This window comes from Pongo pygmaeus, chromosome 16 (genome assembly GCF_028885625.2).
Source record: "Pongo pygmaeus isolate AG05252 chromosome 16, NHGRI_mPonPyg2-v2.0_pri, whole genome shotgun sequence".
In the NCBI taxonomy this organism is placed as follows: Eukaryota; Metazoa; Chordata; class Mammalia; order Primates; family Hominidae; genus Pongo; species Pongo pygmaeus.
The window spans coordinates 65,026,154-65,046,037 of record NC_072389.2 but is presented as its reverse complement, the minus strand read 5'-3'; the positions used below and the strand labels follow the sequence as shown (position 1 = coordinate 65,046,037).

The 19,884-nt window shown below is 39.8% G+C and overlaps 1 protein-coding gene across 1 annotated transcript; it reads left to right on the top strand.

The window, feature by feature from the left end:
* Window positions 1-10: 10 nt before the first annotated feature.
* Window positions 11-18,743, top strand: GTF2A2 (general transcription factor IIA subunit 2). Its single transcript, XM_054451445.2, has 5 exons — window positions 11-196; window positions 5,260-5,380; window positions 6,816-6,920; window positions 15,335-15,461; window positions 18,445-18,743. The coding sequence occupies exons 2-5, from the start codon at window positions 5,309-5,311 to the stop codon at window positions 18,468-18,470; spliced, it is 330 nt and encodes a 109-aa protein (XP_054307420.1). The 5' UTR covers window positions 11-196; window positions 5,260-5,308; the 3' UTR covers window positions 18,471-18,743.
* The last annotated feature ends 1,141 nt before the right edge of the window (window positions 18,744-19,884 follow it).

Sequence of the window (19,884 nt, the reverse complement as noted above, 5' to 3'; positions counted from 1 at the left end):
GGCGAGAGCAGGGCTGGGCGGGGCCTCCCGGCCCTCGGGCGGGGTGTAACTTCCAGGTTCCGCGAGCACTTCCGGGTCGCCAGCCCAGTTCTGCGGTTTCTGCGGCGGCTGGAGAGGTGGTCGGAGAAGTAGGAAACTCCTGCCGGGCTCGTGGCAGCTTCTGTCCGCTCCGCGGCGGGAAGCGCCTTCCCCACAGGTAGTGGGTTAGGGAGGGCAGGGTTAGGGAGGGAAACAGGGCCGCCCTCCCTGCCGCCCCCGCCGGAGTCGGGGTGCGTTGCTTGGGTAGTCTCTGAGGGCCCTTCGCTCCTGGGAGCTGCCCGTTACCGACCGTTGCCGGCAAGGCCCGCGGCCGGCACCGGAGAAGGGCGGTGAGGCGGCGGGGACGGTCGCGTCCTGTGGCGGGAGGCTCGTCGTTCACGGGGCGCTCACAGAACCCACCTAGGGGAGGTCCTCAGCCCACCACCGTGTTTTCAGCCAGGTGAATGTCTTAAAGCGCCCTGTGAGTTTTGCCGAATTTCGGAGAGCATTTTTTAAATGTCTCATTCCTGTGCTTTGTAGCTTGTTGTTTGAAGTCTGCCTTCCAACTTTTTTCTTGCGAACTCCGACACAAGGAACGAATTTTAAACTGGGTGGTTTAATCAAAAAATGTTAGGACGAGTTACTTCCGAATTTGGAGACTTCTAATTTTCTGAACTGCAAAACAAGAAGGGAACAATAAATTTCTGTGGCTGATACCACATCTAAAAGATTAGAACACTTCACAAGGAATTTTTAAAGAATGTAAGAACATTGAAATCAGCACTTTGAACAAATGTTTAACGCATAGCTATTTTCTAGATAAACTGATAAATTTGTCAAATGGGACACGATGTACGATTCTGTATTCCTACTTTGTGAAGTTTTTATCTACCTGTTGGGACTTCTTGCCCTTTTTAACCCCCTTTCCCCTCCCACACGCATATTATACTTACTGATATTTGCCTTCGTTTGTTGAACAGATTTTTTTTTTGGCTCCCGTTGTGTGCCAGGTACTGTTCTAGACGCCCATTTTACTTAAGTGAACAAAATAAAAAGCTGTGCCCTCATGGAGCTTACATTCTATTAGAGGATGCAGAAAATAAATATATAATGGTGTTAGAAAATGATGGTGCCATCAAAAAAAAAAAATGAGAAAGATAAAGGAGTACGGGAAAGTTCCAGAGTGGAGGTGGGAACTGGTATTTTAAAGATGACGGTGGTCAGTTTGAGCCTCATTTAGTAGGTGTTATTTGAGCAAAGACTTGAAGGAATTAAGAAAATTTGCTAAGTAAATATCAGGAAGAGCATTCAGGCAGATAGGAAAGCCAATACAAAGGCTTTTAGGCCTGTCATGTTTGAGGAATAGCAAGGAAGCCAGTGTATCTGGAGAGGGATGAGCAAGAGTTTTGGGGGTGAAGGCACAAGAAGATAAAGAGATCATGGGTAGCCGGATCATTGTAAAGGCTGACAGAAGCCATGGGAGATTTTGAATAGAGGAGAGGTATGTTCTTACTGAAGTTTTAGAGGATCACCCTGGCTGTGAGTTGTGATTAGAGTGTAGGGGTGAGTGTAGAAGCAGGGAAATCATTTAGGAGATCTTTGCAGTAATCCAGATGACAAGGAGAGTGGCCCAGGTCAGGGTGATAACCGTAGGGGATGGTGAGAAGTGGTTGGATTCTGAATGTGTTTAGAAGGTAGGCCTTACAGTATTTGCTAGGAATTGGATATGGAGAGTGAGGTAGAGGGAGTGGAGGATGAATTCAAAGGTTTTGCCCAGGCTTGTAGAAGTATGGAGTTACTTAAGCCACGATGCAAAAGATAACAAGTAGAGATGTTGAGTAGGCAGCTAGATTCAGGAGTGAGAAGTTCTATGCTATATGATTTGGGGATCATCAGCAGTGGTACTTAAACCATGAGAATAAATGTTATCAGTAAGGAATGGGTGTAGACAGAAAGCAGCAGAGGACTAAGGACTGTGTCCTGTGATGTTAAGAGTTTAGCGAAAACGGGATCAACCAGCAAACAGTATTTAGAAGGATGAACTTGTGAGTTAGGACAATCCAAAAAGGGCAGTGTCCCAGAAGCCAAGCTAAGATCCTGTACGAAAGAGGGAGTAATCAGCTGTGTCCAATATTCTGATTGAGGCTAGAGAATTAGGTTTAGCGTTGTCATTGGTGACCTTCACCAACCTGTTTCCTTAGAGTGCTAGAGGCAAAAATTAGCTTAAGAGAAAATAGGAAAAAAGGAATTGGGAGACAGTGAATACAGACAAAACTAAGGGATTTTGCTGCAAAGGGGAACTGAGAAATAGGATGTAGCTGGCAGGGGATTTGGGTTGAGGAGTTTTTGTTTTGTTGTACTTCTTAAGGTGGGAGAAGTAGCCACCTATTTGTTTGCTAATGGAAATGATCCGCAGAGAGGGAAAATTTGATGGTGAGGGAGAGAAGTAACAACTGAATTGTCAGAACAATATCCTTGAGTGAACTAGAAGACAATGCCTGATACAAAGGTAAAAGGATTGGATTTAGATAAAAATAGGTATAGAGTTCAACTATAGTGACAAGGAGGCAGAGTATATGGGTACAGGTTGGGCATCCCAAATTCAAAATGCTCCAAAATCCAAAATTTTGAGCACCAACATGACACTGAAAGGAAATGCTCTTTGGAGCATTTCAGAGCTTGAATTTGGGGTACTCAATCACTAAGTATATATGATGCAGATATTCTAAAATCCAAAAGACTTCAGGTCCCAAGCATTTCAGATAAGGAACCTGTATAGCTATTGGTAGGTAGCTGGATGTGGCTGTGAGTCTGGAAGTTATTGCTTCAGTTTCCTCAGTAAAGTGGAATACTTTGTGTCATACTCAGATACATTTCTAATATATTGGCACTTTAACATACTACCAAGTAATTCACTCAACAAATACTTAATAGATACTACATACGTTGTTGTAGTTGGTAAATATGTAAATGACCAAAAGTCCCTGTCTTCAGTGGGTCATCTATTTTAGTAGGTGGAGACAGAATAAGCATATATATGTCAGCTTCAGTTATTGGTATGAATGAAAACAAAGCAGTGTGAGGAAGAAGGGAGGTAATTCTTTCTTATAGGTTGATTATAGAAGGCCTTTCTGATGCAGTAATGTTTGACCCAGAGATGTGAATCAAATGAGGGAGTGAACTATACAGTTATCTGGAGAGAATACTGTCAGCAAAAAGCAGAGCCACCACAAAGGCCCTCAAGCAGGATCATGCTTCCCATGTCAAAGAACAGCAGGGGACCAGTATGACCAGAGCAGAGTGAGAGGGTGAGTGGACGAAGATAGGGAAGTAGGTATTGGGGGGCCCAAATCACATAGGCCTTCCAAACCATGGACTCTCTGGTTTTCACTGAGATGGGATGCTGCCATTGGTGGTTTTGAATAGACCAGTGATGTGATTTGCCTTATGTTTTAAAGTCTTAGTGTGGCTACTATGAGGGTGGGGTTGGGATAGGCAAGAGTGGAAATAAGGAGACCATGAGTTATCACATTAACTTTAGTGACAGATGATGGTGACTTAGGGTAATAGCATTGAAGATGGTAGAAGCTGTCAGATTCTGGCTACAGTTAGAAGGAAGAGCTGAAAGGTTGGCTGATGGATTGGATGCCAGGTAAGAAAAAAAGAAGTTGCTCTTGACTAAGGTTTTTGAGCTGTTACAGGAAGACTAGATTTACTGTTTACCGAGGTGGGTAAGACTGAGGACAGAGCATATTTGCAAGAGTAGCATCAGAAACATGGTTTTTGACAAATTGAATTTGAGCTACCTACTTGATATTTTTATCCAGTGTCAAGCAGGCAGTTTTATATATGGGTACAAAGGGAGAATTGAGGGCTGGAGATACAAATTTGAGAGTCATCACCAGATAGTAGATGGTATTTAAAGCCATAAGTCTGGATGAGGTAACTAAGAGAGTAAAGTATGTGGAGAATAGAGGACCCAAGAAAACTTAGGGCAGTTCAACAGTTAGAAGTCAGGGAGCTGAGGAGGAATCAGCAAAAGAAAATAAGAAATACAATGGTATCCAGTGACATGAGAACTGAGAGTGCTGTCTCAAAGCCAAAGAAATGTTTCAAGAAGGCAGAAATGATCTGTTGTATCCAATGCTAGCAAGGTGTGAAATGTAAGGACTGATGGCTGGCCATTATTTTTGCTGAGTTTTATCTGATGATTGCTCCTCAAATGTATTTTCCCCCATCCATCTCCAGACTGAAAGTGCCATGAGGTCAAGATCTTACACCTGACGTGTAGTGGAAGCTCAGTAAATATTTATTGACTGTGTACTGCTGCCACCCTTTTTGAGCCCCCATCCCTCATCTGTTTCTAAATCGCACACTCAAGCCCAGCTGTCTGACCTTTCCTGCCTAAAATGCTTCAGTGACTCCCCACTGCTTGCACCTATCCTGCCAAACAACTCCATCTATGCTGTGTCTTTCAGCTTCATCTCCTGCCACTCCCTGTTCATACTTATGCCCTGATAATGTAGAACAGTTTATGTTTTTCCCCACAAACATTTCATCCTTCCATGGCTTTACTTATTCTATTCTGTCAGCCTCTGGAATGACTTCCCTCCTCTGCTTGGCTAAAGTCTAGCTTAAAGAACCTGGGAGCTTTTCTGAGCCAGCTCAGTCTACAGGCAGCCTCCATGGTATGCTTTGTATCTTTATCACAGTTCTTATCTTTTTGTATGTTTGTTACATTCTCTAGAATATAAGTTTTTAGGATTGGGAGCATGTCTTTAATCATCGTCTTCTTCCTGGAACCTGTCACAGTGCCATTCTCTTGGTAGGCATTCTGTAAATACTGAATTTAGAGAGAACAGGAAAATAAAGGGGCAGACATACAAATATGAGCTGAAGATTTTACCAGTGACTTGACAGCAGGTAGAAAGGACGGTACATGGAAAATTCTAGACTAAGTCAGAAGGCAGACATTTGAAGGAAATGGTAAAGACATTTTAATAAATATAACATCTATACTGCATAAAGGAGTATAAATGCCTATGTCAAAATCACAGGGAAAAAAACTGGAAAATCATTTGTAGCAATTCCTTGTAATTCTAAAATGATTATCTAGTAATTTGCAACCACTAAGCATTCTCCTAGTTCTATATTAGAATATTTGAGGTAGATGATATTATATACATAATTTATGATGTTACAGTATGATCTTTTTTTAACAATTTTATATTAAATTTTTAGGACATCAATGCAAGCTTGAATAAGAAAAACAAATTCTTCCTCCTAAGCCATGGCATATCAGTTATACAGAAATACCACTTTGGGAAACAGTCTTCAGGAGAGCCTAGATGAGCTCATACAGGTGGGAGACTGAATTAAAAATCAAACATTTTTATCTTGATGGGTTTACAGTAATTCTTGTCATATCACTTAGGCAAAGAGATATGAGGTAAAATATCTTGGACTATTTGATCCAGCAAGTCAGTAACACTAATTAAATTACCTCAAATTCTTCTTTATTACACTGTCCTGACAACAGGACACAAAACATGATTGAATGATATCATTAAATATAGCTAAATCTGGGTATGTGCAGTGTTTCATGCCTCTAATCTCAGCACTTTAGGAGGACAAGGTGGAAGGATCGCTTGAGGCCAGAAGTTTGAGACCAGCTTAGGCAACATAGCACCACCCATCTCCACAAAAAATAAAAAAATTAGTTTGGTGTGGTGGCGCATGCCTATAGTCCCAGTTACTCAGGAGGCTGAGGTGAGAGGATGGCTTGAACCCAGGAGTTTGAGGCTTAAGTGCACTATGATGGTACCACTGCACTCCAGCCTTGGTGACAGAGCAAGACCCTGCCTCTAAATAAATAAATCTTCAAAAATTTTTGTTCAACATAAAAATTGAGATTGTTGGTTTCCCCCTTCTCAAATTTAGGGAAGGAAGTCATATTCTTTTTAGCTTTAAGATAATTTTGTCCAATTTAAGTCTTCTGAGATTTACAAGTCTGAATTTATATTTCAATTTTGAGAGAATTAACCCTTCTGTATAATTCTCCCAAATAAAAACATATTAAGTATTTCCAGCTGGGCACCGTGGCTCACACCTGTAATCCCAGCACTTTGGGAGGCTGAGGCAGGCGGATCACCCGAGGTCGAGAGTTAGAGACCAGCCTGACCAACATGGAGAAACCCTGTCTCTACTAAAAATACAAAATTAGCCAGGCGTGCTGGCACACATCTGTAATCCCAGCTACTTGGGAGGCTGAGGCAGGAGAATCGCTTGAACGCGGGAGGCCGAGGTTGTGGTGAGCTAAGATCGCGCCATTGCACTCCAGCCTGGCGAACAAGAGCGAAACTCCATCTCACAAAAAAGGAAAAAGAAAAAAACAAAAACATATTAAGTATTTCCATTTGTTGGTATATTTTATGAGCTTCAATAAAATTTAATAGGTTTTTTGTTTGTTAATATAGGCCCTATGTATTTAAAAGAAACACCTCTTTGTCTGTCTTCTCTTTTCCAGCCACTGTGAAGGGAAAATTGACAAAGTTTTGTTCTGGCTTTGTAACATCACTGCATGTTTTCTCTTCAAGATTGTTTGTGTCAAGATAGTATAAAAGATATCTTCAAGCTTTGCTGCTTCATCATCAGTTATGGCAAAGGAGATAAAGGAATTCTAGTTTAGAGGCTTTGGTTAACCTCAATTAAATTTTAGATGATAATTTGTATATTTTTATTTACTTTGTCTTTAATGTTCTTCCTTAAGGGGATTTATGACCTTTACCTTTTCTCAGTCTCAACAGATCACCCCCCAACTTGCCCTTCAAGTTCTACTTCAGTTTGATAAGGCTATAAATTCAGCATTGGCTCAGAGGGTCAGGAACAGAGTCAATTTCAGGGTAAGGATATTTTCCTGAATCTAGAAGCCTGTACCAATGGTTGTTAAAACACTGTTTTTTTTTAGGACCCCTACATATTTATTAATCATAAGAGGAAGAGGTGGCTTAGTCAATTTTTGGAACTTGTTTTATAGTAACTAAATTATACTTTTCAATCAACTATAAACTAAGTTGACCCACTTAATGTGAGATACAGAGATGTTTTTAGATTTTTATTTCATTGTTTCACAAATCAGCCTTTGTATGTTTGGCTACCTCTCCTGAAGAGTTACTGAGATTCCAAACACGTGAAATATTATCTGCAGGATTAAAGGTAAGTGGCAGAGTAATCCCCAAGGTTCTGTTATGGTTTTCAAAGTCTGGCCTCTTTCCCCGTTGCAGGGAAGTAGAGTTATTTCTAGAAACTTCATGTTGCCTCCCTCCTACTCTTAGGTAACTTGGCTGATAAAAACCTGATGTGTAGTGGTAGATAACAGTCTATTCTGGCAGCTTGGTCTCACTTGAGTCACTTATATTTTGAACAGTAGTCATCCAAAGCTGAATAAAATTATCTCTCTCGGTTTCCTGATAACTTCAGATTAAGTGCCCATTGAAAGAGTCATGGTGCAACAGAAATAATTTTACCACATTATGGTGTTGATGGAGTCATATAGTGTATGATGATGTTTGGTTATTACTTATCTAACTTTATGCTTATATTGTATTATAAGGCATAACCTGTAGAAATATGGTCAAAAGAAGGTTAAAATATGGTTACAACCAAAATTTGATGATTAATTAACATCTGCCTACTTTATTTGGTACTTAAACATTCAATAAACAATTTGAGTATCTGTTAACATATGAGGCATGCTCTAGATACACAGAGATGAAAAGATAACATACCAGGCATGTTCTAGATACTCAGAGATGAACAAGATAGACAAAGCCCCATTTGACTTAAATTTTAGTGAAGGATAAAATCTCCATGTATTTTATATTAATATAAATAGTCTCATATATCAGTTTCATGTGCCAAAAAATTATCTGGAGTAAAATATGCCTTCAAGACTGTATAATTTGACTAGTGGATCCATGAATTTTTAACAGTAATGATTCTGCCAAAATTAGTGTGTGTTTTTTATATACCCATATGCAGAAGTCTGCCCAGATGATCCATGTTAATACATAAATTTTGCTCTAATAAGAAATTTGGTGGACTACTTATCAGAGGCAATATAGTTCACAAGGCCTAACTAGTCATCTTCTAGGTGTGTTATTGTAGGTTTCTAGTTTAGATTTCTTTAGCTAGAGTTAAAGTAATTTGACATTTACATTTATCTTGCATAGTGTTTTGTAAGTTTGTCTATTTTCGAAAAGCTATAAATAATTGCTCTCAGCCTTGATCAGAACTTTTCCATTCTTGCTTTTTATTTTCCTGCTGTTACTATTCTAACTCACGCTTTTTATCACCCTACTCCTGGGTTACAGCCAAGTTGATCAATTTTAAGTCCTGAATGTTTGCAGATAACATTCTGTTTAGCTTAGTGTAGCATGTGGCCGAGACAAAAGATAATACGTTAGAAATAGCTAATTTTCAGAGCCATTTTGCTAGATCAAATTTAAGTATATATTTTTTATGTATAATTTGTTGACCTAGCAATGAGTAAGCATCTTTTACAAGAATAGAATAATCCTATATAGCATGTTAAATTGTTTTTTGGGTTTTTTTGTTTGTTTTCGTTTTTGTTTTTTGAGACAGAGTCTTGCTCTGTCGCCCAGGCTAGAGTGCAGTGGCGAGATCTTGGCTCACTGCAAGCTCCGCCTCCCAGGTTCACGTCATTCTCCTGCCTCAGCCTCCCGAGTAGCTGGGACTACAGGCGTCTGCCACCACGCCTGGCTAATTTTTCGTATTTTTAGTAGAGACAGGGTTTCACCGTATTTGCCAGGATGGTCTGTATCTCCTGACCTCGTGATCCGCCTGCCTCGACCTCCCAAAGTGCTGGGATTACAGGCTTGAGCCACCTCGCCCGGCCTGTTTTTTGTTTTAAATCCTGTTATGGGTTCAATATAAGTGAAATTATTTAATAGAGTGTTATAGGAGAAAATCCTCTTAACTGTGAGAACTAAGGTTTTAATCATATGTTTTAATTTATTAGTAAACTCATATGTACCATGGAGCTTGAACTGAATTAGTTTTTAGGGAGAAAATTCAGATTGAAGTAGTATGTATAACTAGGCTAGGCTTTTATTTATTTACTCTATTTTCTCTTTTTTTTTTTTTTGAGACGAAGGCTAGAATACGGTAGCGCAATCTCGTCTCACTGCAACCTCTGCCTCCTAGGTTCAAGTGATTCTTCTGTCTCAGCCTCCTGAATAGCTGGGATTACAGGCACACGCCACAATGCCCGGCTCATTTTTGTATTTTTAGTAAGAGATGGGGTTTCACTATGTTGGCCAGGCTGGTCTCGAACTCCTGACCTCGTGATCCGCCTTCCTAGGCCTCCCGAAGTGCTGGAATTACAGGCATGAGCTACCGCACCCGGCCATAACTAGGCTTTTAAAGAGCCATTGTATGTTTTTGGGAGAACATATGCCCATAGATAAAAGTAATGATTACTTTATAGTGTTGAGCCTCAAACGGTAATTAAACAAGCATTAAAAGATTGAATGCCACACCCCCAAAAAATAAGATTTAGTGATCAAGAAAAATAGCCCTTCTAACAAAACTGAAAGTTTCCTTTTCCCTGTTTTTTGATGTTTCTGTAACAAACATTTATTATATAACTTTTAAGATGTTCTTTTAGGCTGGGCACGGTGGCTCATGCCTGTAACCCCAGCACTTTGGGAGGTCGAGGCGGGCAGATCAGTTGAGGTCAGGAGTTTGAGACCAGACTGGCCAACACAGTGAAACCTCATCTTTACTAAAATGAGCTGGGTGTGGTGGTACATGCCTGTAGTCCCAGCTACTTGGAAGGCTGAGGCAGGAGAATCGCTTGAATCCAGCAGGCGGAGGTTGCAGTGAGCCAAGATCGCGCCACTGCACTCTAGCTGGGGCGACAGAGTGAGACTGCATCTTAAAAAAAATACAAAAACATGTTGCCCAGTTGTGGATACATGTAAAACCAAAAATGTATTTATTAAGTGCATTGAAGATACAATTTGGCCAAATGATTAAGTGTTAAAAGTAATATTTGACCAAAGCCAAATATCTTATAGAAGAAACTTTTTGAATTTAAAGAATAAATCTAAAATTACACTTTGAAAAGTATAATTATCTGGCACTGCAGCTCAAGCCTGTAATCCCAGCACGTTGGGAGGCCAAGGCGGGAGGATCACTTGAGGGCAGGAGTTCAAGAGCAGTCTGCGAAATATAGTGAAACCCTGTCCCTACAAACAAACAAAACAAACAAAGTAACTGGGTGTGATGGTGTATGCCCATAGTCCCAGCTGCTGGGGAGGCTGAGGTGAGAGGACGGCCTGAGCCCAGGAGGTTGTGGCTGCAGTGAGCCATGATCATGCCATTGCATTTCAGCCTGGGTGACACAGCTAGACCCTGCCTCAAAAAAAAAACTATATGTATGTAAATATGTATAAATGCATATAAATTATATAATATTTATAATTATATAATATATACACATATAAACTGAAAGACATGTATATATGTTTGTAATTATATAATTATAGAGTATATGTGTAGATATAGTATATACATATATATAAACATCGTTTTTATACTATACTTGAGATACTAAATGGATTCTGACTTTCAAATGAGTGAAAAAGCAAGATATTTAAATAACTAAAAATTATATACAGAAAAGCTTATTTCATTTCATGTTAGAGAGTCTAATTCAAATTATTCTAAAAAGATTGTATTATTTCTTACGTTTAACTTTTTAAAAACATTTGTTGGCTCAGAAGTTACCTAGCTAATGTGCATTTTGATGATGTTAATTGTCAACTTAGTTTTCATCTACAGTTGGAAGGCATTTAATATACTTTAATATCTTTCAGTCAAGTTTTGTAACATTTTATTTTTGCGGTAAAATAAATGAAGCATATACATTTATACTGCAAGTAATGGAATTTCAGCATATGACGTGTAAGATTTTTCACTCCAATCTACATCTAAAATGCTTTATATTTGAAAGTGAATACTCACATACTGGCTCATAAATCCCAAGGACTTGCTTTGTTTAAATTATTTACATAACATTATCCAATGAAAGTAATTACTGCAAGCTAAGCTACGAGGACACAAGGGCATAAGAATGATATGACTTTGGGAACTTTGGGGAAAGGGTGGGAGAGTGGCGAGGGATAAAAGATTACACATATTTTAAAAGAGAAAGTAAGGCAAGGCACAGTGGTTCATGCCTGTAATCGCAGCACTTTAGGAGGCCACGGCAGGCAGACCACTTGAGGTCAGGAGTTCAAGACCAGCCTGACCAATATGGTAAAACCCCGTGTCTACTAAAAATACAAAAATTAGCTGGGTGTGGTGGCGCATTTCTGTAGTCCCAGCTATTTGGGAGGCCAAAGCAGGAGAATCACTTGAACCCAGGCAGTGGAGGTTGCAGTGAGCCGAGATCACACCACTGCACTCCAGCCTGGGCAACACAGCAAGACTCCGTCTCAAAACAAAAAAAGTAATATACACACTTTTTTTTTTTTTTTTAAGACGGAGCCTCACTCTGTCACTCAAGCTGGAGTGCAATGATGTGCTCTCGCCTCACTGTGACCCCCGCCTCCCGGGTTCAAGCGATTCTCCAGCCTCAGCCTCCCGAGTAGCTGGGATTACAGGCACCCACCATCATGCCCACCTAATTTTTATATTTACATAGAGATGGGGTTTCACTCTGTTGGCCAGGCTGGTCTTGAACTCCTCACCTCAGTGACCCTCCCACCTCAGCCTCCCGAAGTGCTGGGATTACAGGTGTGAGCCACCACGCCTGGCCAATAATATACACGCTCTTAAGATCATGGAGTACACACAACTTCAGTATGCTGGAAATGAACGTTGAGTTTGGCATCTAGCTGTTTAGCTTTCCAGAGGCTCAGACTATATAGCAAATGAGCAGATCTAATTTTTAAATATATTTTATAGGTTTACAATTTTGTGTCTTTTTCCCTTAATGTCATGGGTGATTTTCAATGTATTTATCACTCCACTGAAATTGCTGTTGCCGAGTTATTTTTGTTAAATCTAATGCATCATTTGTAGTGCTATTGATGGTTGTTTTTTTGAACCCCTATTTCCCTTGAAACCATACTGTGTGAGCTTTTCTCCTATTACCTGGCCTGTTGCTCTCAGACTCCTCTGTAGTTCTGTCTCTGCTTATCATTTAATTGTTGGTATTTCTTAGGGTTATAGCGTGCCTTCGCTGTCCTTGGTCTCATCTAGTCCTCTGGCTTTGGTTAAACTGAATATCATGATCAAATGCTTTCTCCTATCCTCCAGTTACTTACTGGACATCATGACTTAGATATACCTGAAATTCAACAAGTTCCAAATTTAACTTTACTCCCAAACCAGCTTTTTCTGTGAATGCATTGACATTCAAGTCAGAAACTTGGGAGTTACCATGGATTTCTCTGTCCCCGAACCCTACCATATTTATACTTGTCCATTCCTACCAGTCCTTCTTTAAAAGTCTCTCCATTTCTATTGATCCCTTTACTATTACTGTAGTAAAGCCACTTTCACCTCTCTGATTCACCCAGCTAACAGACATCAGCTTCATAGCTGGTCTTACTTCCTTTAGTCATACTCCTGTCTAACCTGTTATGTCATCACCAAAAATGCAAATCTGATCAGACTCTTATGCTTAAAATCCTTCACTGACTTCCCAGTACCGTTAGGATGGGGCAAAGGTTTTCCAAGATTCTTTAGCTTAGGACTTCCTGATATGTTCTGTTTTCTGGAATCGACCACCCCATTCCAAGTGTTTGTCTTCCTTTCCATTATCCCTCCTCTCCATTGACTCTTACTTATTCTTTAGGAGTCAACTTAAACTTCACTTTTTGAGAGAAGCTCTCTGCCTTGTGTCCTCCATACCCTTGAGTGCCTTTGCTGTACTCCCATTGTACCCAGTAACTTACTCTTTCATAGCACTGTTATACTACGTATTTACCTGTTTTAGTGATCTCCCTGCTAAACTCAGCTCACCAGTGGCAGGGACCTGTGCTTACCGTTGTATCCTCAGAGGCCAGCATAGTCTAGCACACAGTAATTACTCATTTATTACATTCATTCATTCATAGCCATCAGTTTCTTTAATCATTCTCACTTGATAGACTATTTGGAATGAATCCACTTTTTGCTATTACAGTACTATTGCAAGGAGCATTTTCGTGCTTGGTGGTTTGTTTCTGAGTTGAAGATTTTAGGCATTTAAGTGTTGCCTACTAAATTTCCTATGTGACTATATGTGTGCATGTGTATATCTCAGGTTGTAATTGTATTCTGTTGGTGTCTATGCACAACTTTCATGACATTCTTTTTAAAAATTTCCGGTCGGGCGCGGTGGCTCACACATGTAATCCCAGCACTTTGGGAGGCCGAGGTGGGCAGATCACCTGAGGTCAGAAGTTTAAGACCAGCCTGGCCAACATGGCAAAACCCCGCCTCTACTAAAAATACAAAAATTAGTCTGACGTGGTGGCAGACGCCTGTAATCCCAGCTACTTGGGAGGCTGAGGCGGGAGAATCGCTTGAACCTGGGAGACAGAGGTTGCAGTGAGCCAAGATCACACCACTGTACTCCAGCCTGGGCAACAGAGTGAGACTCCATCTCAAAAAAATAAAAATACGCTGGGTGCTATGGCTCACGCCTGTAATTCCAACACTTTGGGAGGCCAAGGTGGGCAGATCACCTGAGGTCAGGAGTTTGAGACCAGCCTGGACAACATGGTAAAACCCCATCTGTACTAAAAATACAAAAAGTAGACAGGCATGGTGGCCTACGCCTTGTAGTTCCAGCTACTCTGGAGGCTGAGACAGGAGAAGAGCTAGAACCCAGGAAGTGGAGGTTGCAGTGAGCTGAGATTACACCCCTGCCCTCCAGCCTGAGCCACAGAGTGAGACTCCATCTCCAAAAAAAAAAAAAGTAAAAATTTCCTTTTGATGCTCAAGTATATATATATATTCCTACTTTAAAAAAAATTTTTTTTCTTAATTAGAAGAATGTGTCCTGGGCATGGTGGCTCACGCCTGTAATCTCAGCACTTTGGGAGGCCGAGGTGGGAGGATTGCTTGAGGCCAAAAGTTTGACTAGCCCGACCAACATAACAAGACCCTGCCTCTATTTTATTTTAAATATTAAAATAGGCTGGTGCAGTGACTCATGCCTGTAATCCTAGCACTTTGGGAGGCCAAGGAGGGCAGATCATCTGAGGTCAGGAGTTTGAGACCAGCCTGGCTAACGTGGTGAAACCCTGTCTCTACTAAAAATAAAAAAGTTAGCTAGGCGTGGTGGCATACACCTGCAATCCCAGCTACTCAGGAGGCTGAGGCAGGAGAATAGCTTGAACTTGGGTGGCGGAGGTTGCAGTGATCCAAGATCTCACCACTGCACTGTAGCCTGGGCAACAGAGTGAGACTGTCTCAAAAAAAAAAAAAATTATATAGGCTAGGCATGGTGGCTCACGCCGGCAATCCCAGCACTTTGGGAGGCTGAGGTGGGTGGATCACCTGAGGTCAGAGTTCGAGACCATCCTGGCCAACATGGTGAAACACCATCTCTGCTAAAAATAGAAAAACTAGCTGGGCGTGGTGGCAGGCTTCTGTAGTCCCAGCTACTCAGGAGGCTGAGGTAGGAGAATCTCTTGAACCTGGGAGGTGGAGGTTGCAGTGAGCCAAGATCGCACCACTGCACTCCAGCATGGCGACAGAGCAAGACTCCATCTCAAAAAAATAAAAACGTATAAAAAATTATAAGTTGCACAAGACAATCAGTGTTGTAGTCTTAGTGACTAATGCAGTAATCCATCTGAGCCAAGTCACAGGATTAAAATTTAGTGTTTCTAAGAAATCCCTGCTTTTTGTACCTTTGGAGAATTAACATACACAATAAAATATGTAACTTTTAACAAATATTTCCATAATTTGAATGAACTTTCATAACTTAGCCACATGAGGGCAATAGAAATACAAATGCAAGTTTTTATTTTTTGTTCATATTTCAGGTAAGTAATTTGCAATGTAGACTAAAAATACAGTCTGCCAACTAAAATATTTTTGAAATCTTCCCTTAGCAAATTTGTGTGGTGGTTGTTTTTTTAAGTAGCTAGGATTAAAGTTAAGGAAAATCTTAAGCTAAGCATTAAACTTATTATGTTCCAGGTAGCTAAGATCTCTTAAATTGCTTTGGAGAAAAATGTGACGGGAAAAAACGTTTCACGGTATTTCTAAATGTTTTGTTTTAAAGGGCTCTCTAAATACGTACAGATTCTGCGATAATGTGTGGACTTTTGTATTGAATGATGTTGAATTCAGAGAGGTGACAGAACTTATTAAAGTGGATAAAGTGAAAATTGTAGCCTGTGATGGTAAAAGTAAGTGCTTGCCTTATTTCTGTAAAAGCAAAGCTACTTGAAACCTTGTTTTTATGAGCCTTTAGAAGATCTGCATCCATATGAAAAGCCTAAGGGGTAAAATGGCCCTATGATCAACTCCCAGATAAGCCCAGGCTTTTATCTCAGCTAAATTCTGAATTACATATCTCAAACAGTGCTCTTACTGATTTTGTGACTTAATAACATATAGACTACTTACACAGATTGGATTTGTGTGGGTAAAATAAATTAATAAGCATTTGTTCCCTATTTCCATTACAAATTTTAAGTGTTTATCAGGCTTTTTAGACACCTTTAAGAATTTTGACAATCCTATGGTTTCTATGTTGCTGGATACCCATATATTTAAAGTGTTATTTTAAGCAGGATTTTAATTAACCATAAGAATTCGGAGTCACGATGGTAAATATTTATCTAATCTGTTAAATATGACATGTGCAAGTGAACTTTTCACACCAGACCTAGGAACTTCTTCAGGTCTTTAAATGTTTCAAAAACTAAACACCTAATTTCTCTTTCTTGATTAGTTTATTTCCTTTTTGCTAATTATATTTTAAATGTACTTCATAATCTGAACCATTTGTGTTAACAGCAGCTATTCCAGAAAGTAAATAGAAAAGACTGCTGCTCTTTGAGAGGGAGTTTTGAAAAGCAAGAGAAAGAAATGTAGAAAGTAACACCCTCCATTTCCCTGTTTGAGTCGGATTTTATATATTTTGCATTTCCAAAGAAAGAAATAGCTAATCACTGAAGGAATGTAGAGAATATTAAAAAAGCATATGGAAGAAAAACGTTCTATACAACACTACCTGATGGTGTTATAACTGCCCTATTGAATATTATATAACCTTTTTTTTTTTTTGCAAAAATGTATGTATATGTAGACATTAGTAAATATATTTTTCAGAGTTTACTATTAAGCCTTTAAAAAAAAAAAAAAAAAAAAAAAGAGTCTTGCTGTATTGCCCAGGCTGCTCTCAAACTCCTGGGCTCAGGTGACCTTCCCACCTCGTCCTCCCAAAGTACTGGGATTACAGGCGTGAGCCCCTGCACTTAAGCCTGATTTTTAGTGGCTATATAAAATTATACCTTAAGCCCTTTTTAAAGAAATAGTCTCTTCCAGATATCAGAAAGTCTCTGAACCTAGCAACGTTAATGTTGGTGACTTGTTATAGTTCAGAAGGTTACCTAGGAATAATTATTCTAAGAACTTTGGGCATAGTTAACTTTTTATTATAGTCTTCAGATACATGTTTGTTGTTTACAGCAAGGAACAATGTTATATTTGGGTCTTTTTTAAATTCCTGTGAAGGTAGTGCTGTTTCCTGAATCACAAGATAACATTTCTATATTTGAAATTGTGTACAATTTTTTTCATGTTTAAGCTAACAGCATCCTCATAACCCTTGTTTTATTAGTCTGTAGAATTTAGGCATTAATTTATAATACCTAGACCTCTATCAAAATGAATTAATGACATACACCAGTACTGCTTAGAACTTTTTTTTAGCACGGAAATGTTCTGTTGCATTTTCCAATAGCCACTCATGGCTTTTGTACTTGAAATGTGGGTATGGGCAGCTGAGGAACTTAATGTTTTAATTTTATTAATTTGAATTCAGCCACGTATGGCTAGCCAGTGGTTACCGTATTGGACAGAACAGATGTAGATTAGTAGAGTGTCAGTTTCAGTCATTTGAACCATAGCTGAGAACCAAAAAGTCAGTAAATAAAGCCTCTGAACAAAAATATCAAAGAATCCACATAAAGGTATGTATTTTACTGATAGGAGCTCCTGTCTGGTAGTCCTTAGAGTGTGTTGCTCTTTACTATTTATTTTCCAAACTTCAGTGATGAGAAGTAGCAGATCGGCCTTGTTTATTGCAGTAGTTTTTGAGGCTTTTCCCCCACTTCAGCACAATGTAGTAATTGATCTTTAGTGAGAAGATTGTTGACTCAAGGAAAGCTTAAATTGTATTCCATTTACTTTATATCTGCAGAAAAGAACGCAGTGTTAGAAGTTTGGGACAGTAGGCCAGGCGCAGTGGCTCACGCCTGTAATCCCAGCACTTTGGGAGGCCAAGTTGGGCAGATCACTTGAGGCCAGGAGTTCAAGACCAGCCTGGCCAACATGGTGAAACTCCATCTGTACTAAAAATACAAAAATTAGCCAGGCATGGTGGCACCTGCCTGTAATCCCAGCTGCTCCGGAGGCTGAGGCAGGACAATTGCTTGACCCGAGAGGTGGAGATTGCAGTGAGCTGAAATTGCGCTACTGCACTCCAGCCTGGGCAACACGGTGTGACTCTGTCTTAAGAAAAAAAAAAAGTTGCCGGGCACGGTGGCTCACACCTGTAATCCCAGCACTTTGGGAGGCCGAGGCGGGTGGATCACGAGGTCAGGAGATCAAGACCATCCTGGCTAACATGGCGAAACCCCGTCTCTACTAAAAATACAAAAAATTAGCTGGGCGAGGTGGCAGGCGCCTGTAGTCCCAGCTACTCAGGAGGCTGAGGCAGGAGAATGGCGTGAACCCCGGGGGGGGCAGAGCCTGCAGTGAGCCGAGATCACGCCACTGCACTCCAGCCTGGGTGACAGCGAGACTCCATCTCAAAAAAACAAAACAAAAAAAAAGTTTGGGACAATAAAGGACCTGGGAAAAAAAGTGTTATGTAACAATTATATGAACCAAATGTAGTTCAACTTGGTTTTACTCTAGTATGAATATGAGGAGCTAAGCATCTTCGTATCTCTGCTTAAAAGGAAACTTACTGAAGTTCAAGAAACTTACTGAAGTTCAAGATATTTACATTGTCACCTTCCCTCTTTAACCTTGCCCTCTGTTCTTCCCCACCCCTCAAGCCACCACTATTAGTCCTGTGTTCTCATTTTTGATAGTCTTAAAATAGTTAATTTTAAAATTAAATTGCTCCTTGAATTTACTTTCTCTTTTGTTTCCTAGATACTGGCTCCAATACTACAGAATGAATAGAAAAAATATGGCTTTTTTATGCCATCTTCTGTTATTCATTGCTTTTGAAGAGAAGCATAGAAGAGACTTTTTTTTTATTCTAGAATTGCAGAAATGACTACACTGTGCTATACCAGAGAATTCCAGTAGAAAGAAACTTATAATTCTCTAGCCTCTTACATCACCTTTATTATACAGCATGAAAAAACATAACTTTTTTTTAATGACAAAAGTTGTTGCCTTCCTAAGAACCTTCTTTAATAAACTCATTTTAAAACTCTGAGTAATAACTGGTGAAGCTATTAAGGTAGCAATATGAAGATTTTAGATAATGCATTTTCCCGTTTCCTTTGCAAGGAACATGATGCTCTTTCAGAATGCTTAATTCAATAAAGTCATGTTAGTTTTGTCAGTTGTAACTTTACCTGATGAAAGCATCAGCAGGGGCAAAACCAAACTCTGGATGGAATTTTCTAAGAAAATCCCTTGCTTTTTAAAATACAAAACCAAAGTTAATCATTGGTATAAAAAACCCAAGTACAACTTGATTAGGAAAAGTTAGACAATCATAGCAAAAACAAAACCAAAATCTTTCCTTCTTAGACCAGGTAACATGAGGAAGGGGGAAAAAACCTAAACAAAATAGTCCCCCCACATGACAGGTAAATTATTTCTTCAGCTTGCCATATTGATCCAAATGTCATACATTTTATCATGTACATGATACATTAGACTTACAATAGTCTAATTATTAGACTTTATGTCAGTGGATTGTGCTTGCAGAAATACAGAAGTAACATACTGACCCTAGATGAGGAGTTTCTTACACATGGTTAACTGGATTGACCCAATTGGAGTAAAAGATTTTTGCTGTTACCTGGATGCTCCTGCAGTTGTTACCTCAGCATGCCACTGTAGTCCTTGACTCTCACATTAAAACTAACTTTTTGGCTAGGTACTGGTGGCTCACACCTGTAAGTAATCCCAGTACTTTAGGAGGCCAAGGCTGGAGGATTACTTGAGCCCAGGAGTTCGAGACCAGCCTGGCCATTATAGACTGTCTCTACAAAGAAAACAGTTTCATCCTCCAACTCATTCTATGCATGTATTTCCATGTTCCCTTCCTAACCACTACTACCTATTACATAGTCTGCTCCAGTTAAGCTTGAGAAAGAAACAAAAGAGACATGACTTTTTAATGTTTGGTTCTGCTATTTCCTCCGATTTTCATGCATTTCCTGTCAGCATCAAAATCCTACCCATCCTCCAAAACTTAAACCCAGTTGTATCTGAGTGTAATCCATATTTCTTCCTTTTCTGACCTCTTACAAATGAGTGGTTTAAATAGATGAAAAGTCTGGGCATGGTGGCTCACGCCTGTAATCCCAGCACATTGGGGGGCCGAGGCAGGTGGATTGCTTGAGCTCAGGA

What these genes read in the sequence shown, in the direction of transcription:
- GTF2A2 (XM_054451445.2), top strand. Translation starts at nt 5,309, where the DNA reads ATGGCATATCAGTTATACAGAAATACCACTTTGGGAAACAGTCTTCAG. An exon ending in GGAACAGAGTCAATTTCAGG is followed by an intron (nt 6,921 to 15,334) that starts GTAAGGATATTT and finishes TTTGTTTTAAAG; the next exon opens with GGCTCTCTAAATACGTACAG. An exon ending in TGTAGCCTGTGATGGTAAAA is followed by an intron (nt 15,462 to 18,444) that starts GTAAGTGCTTGC and finishes TTTGTTTCCTAG; the next exon opens with ATACTGGCTCCAATACTACA.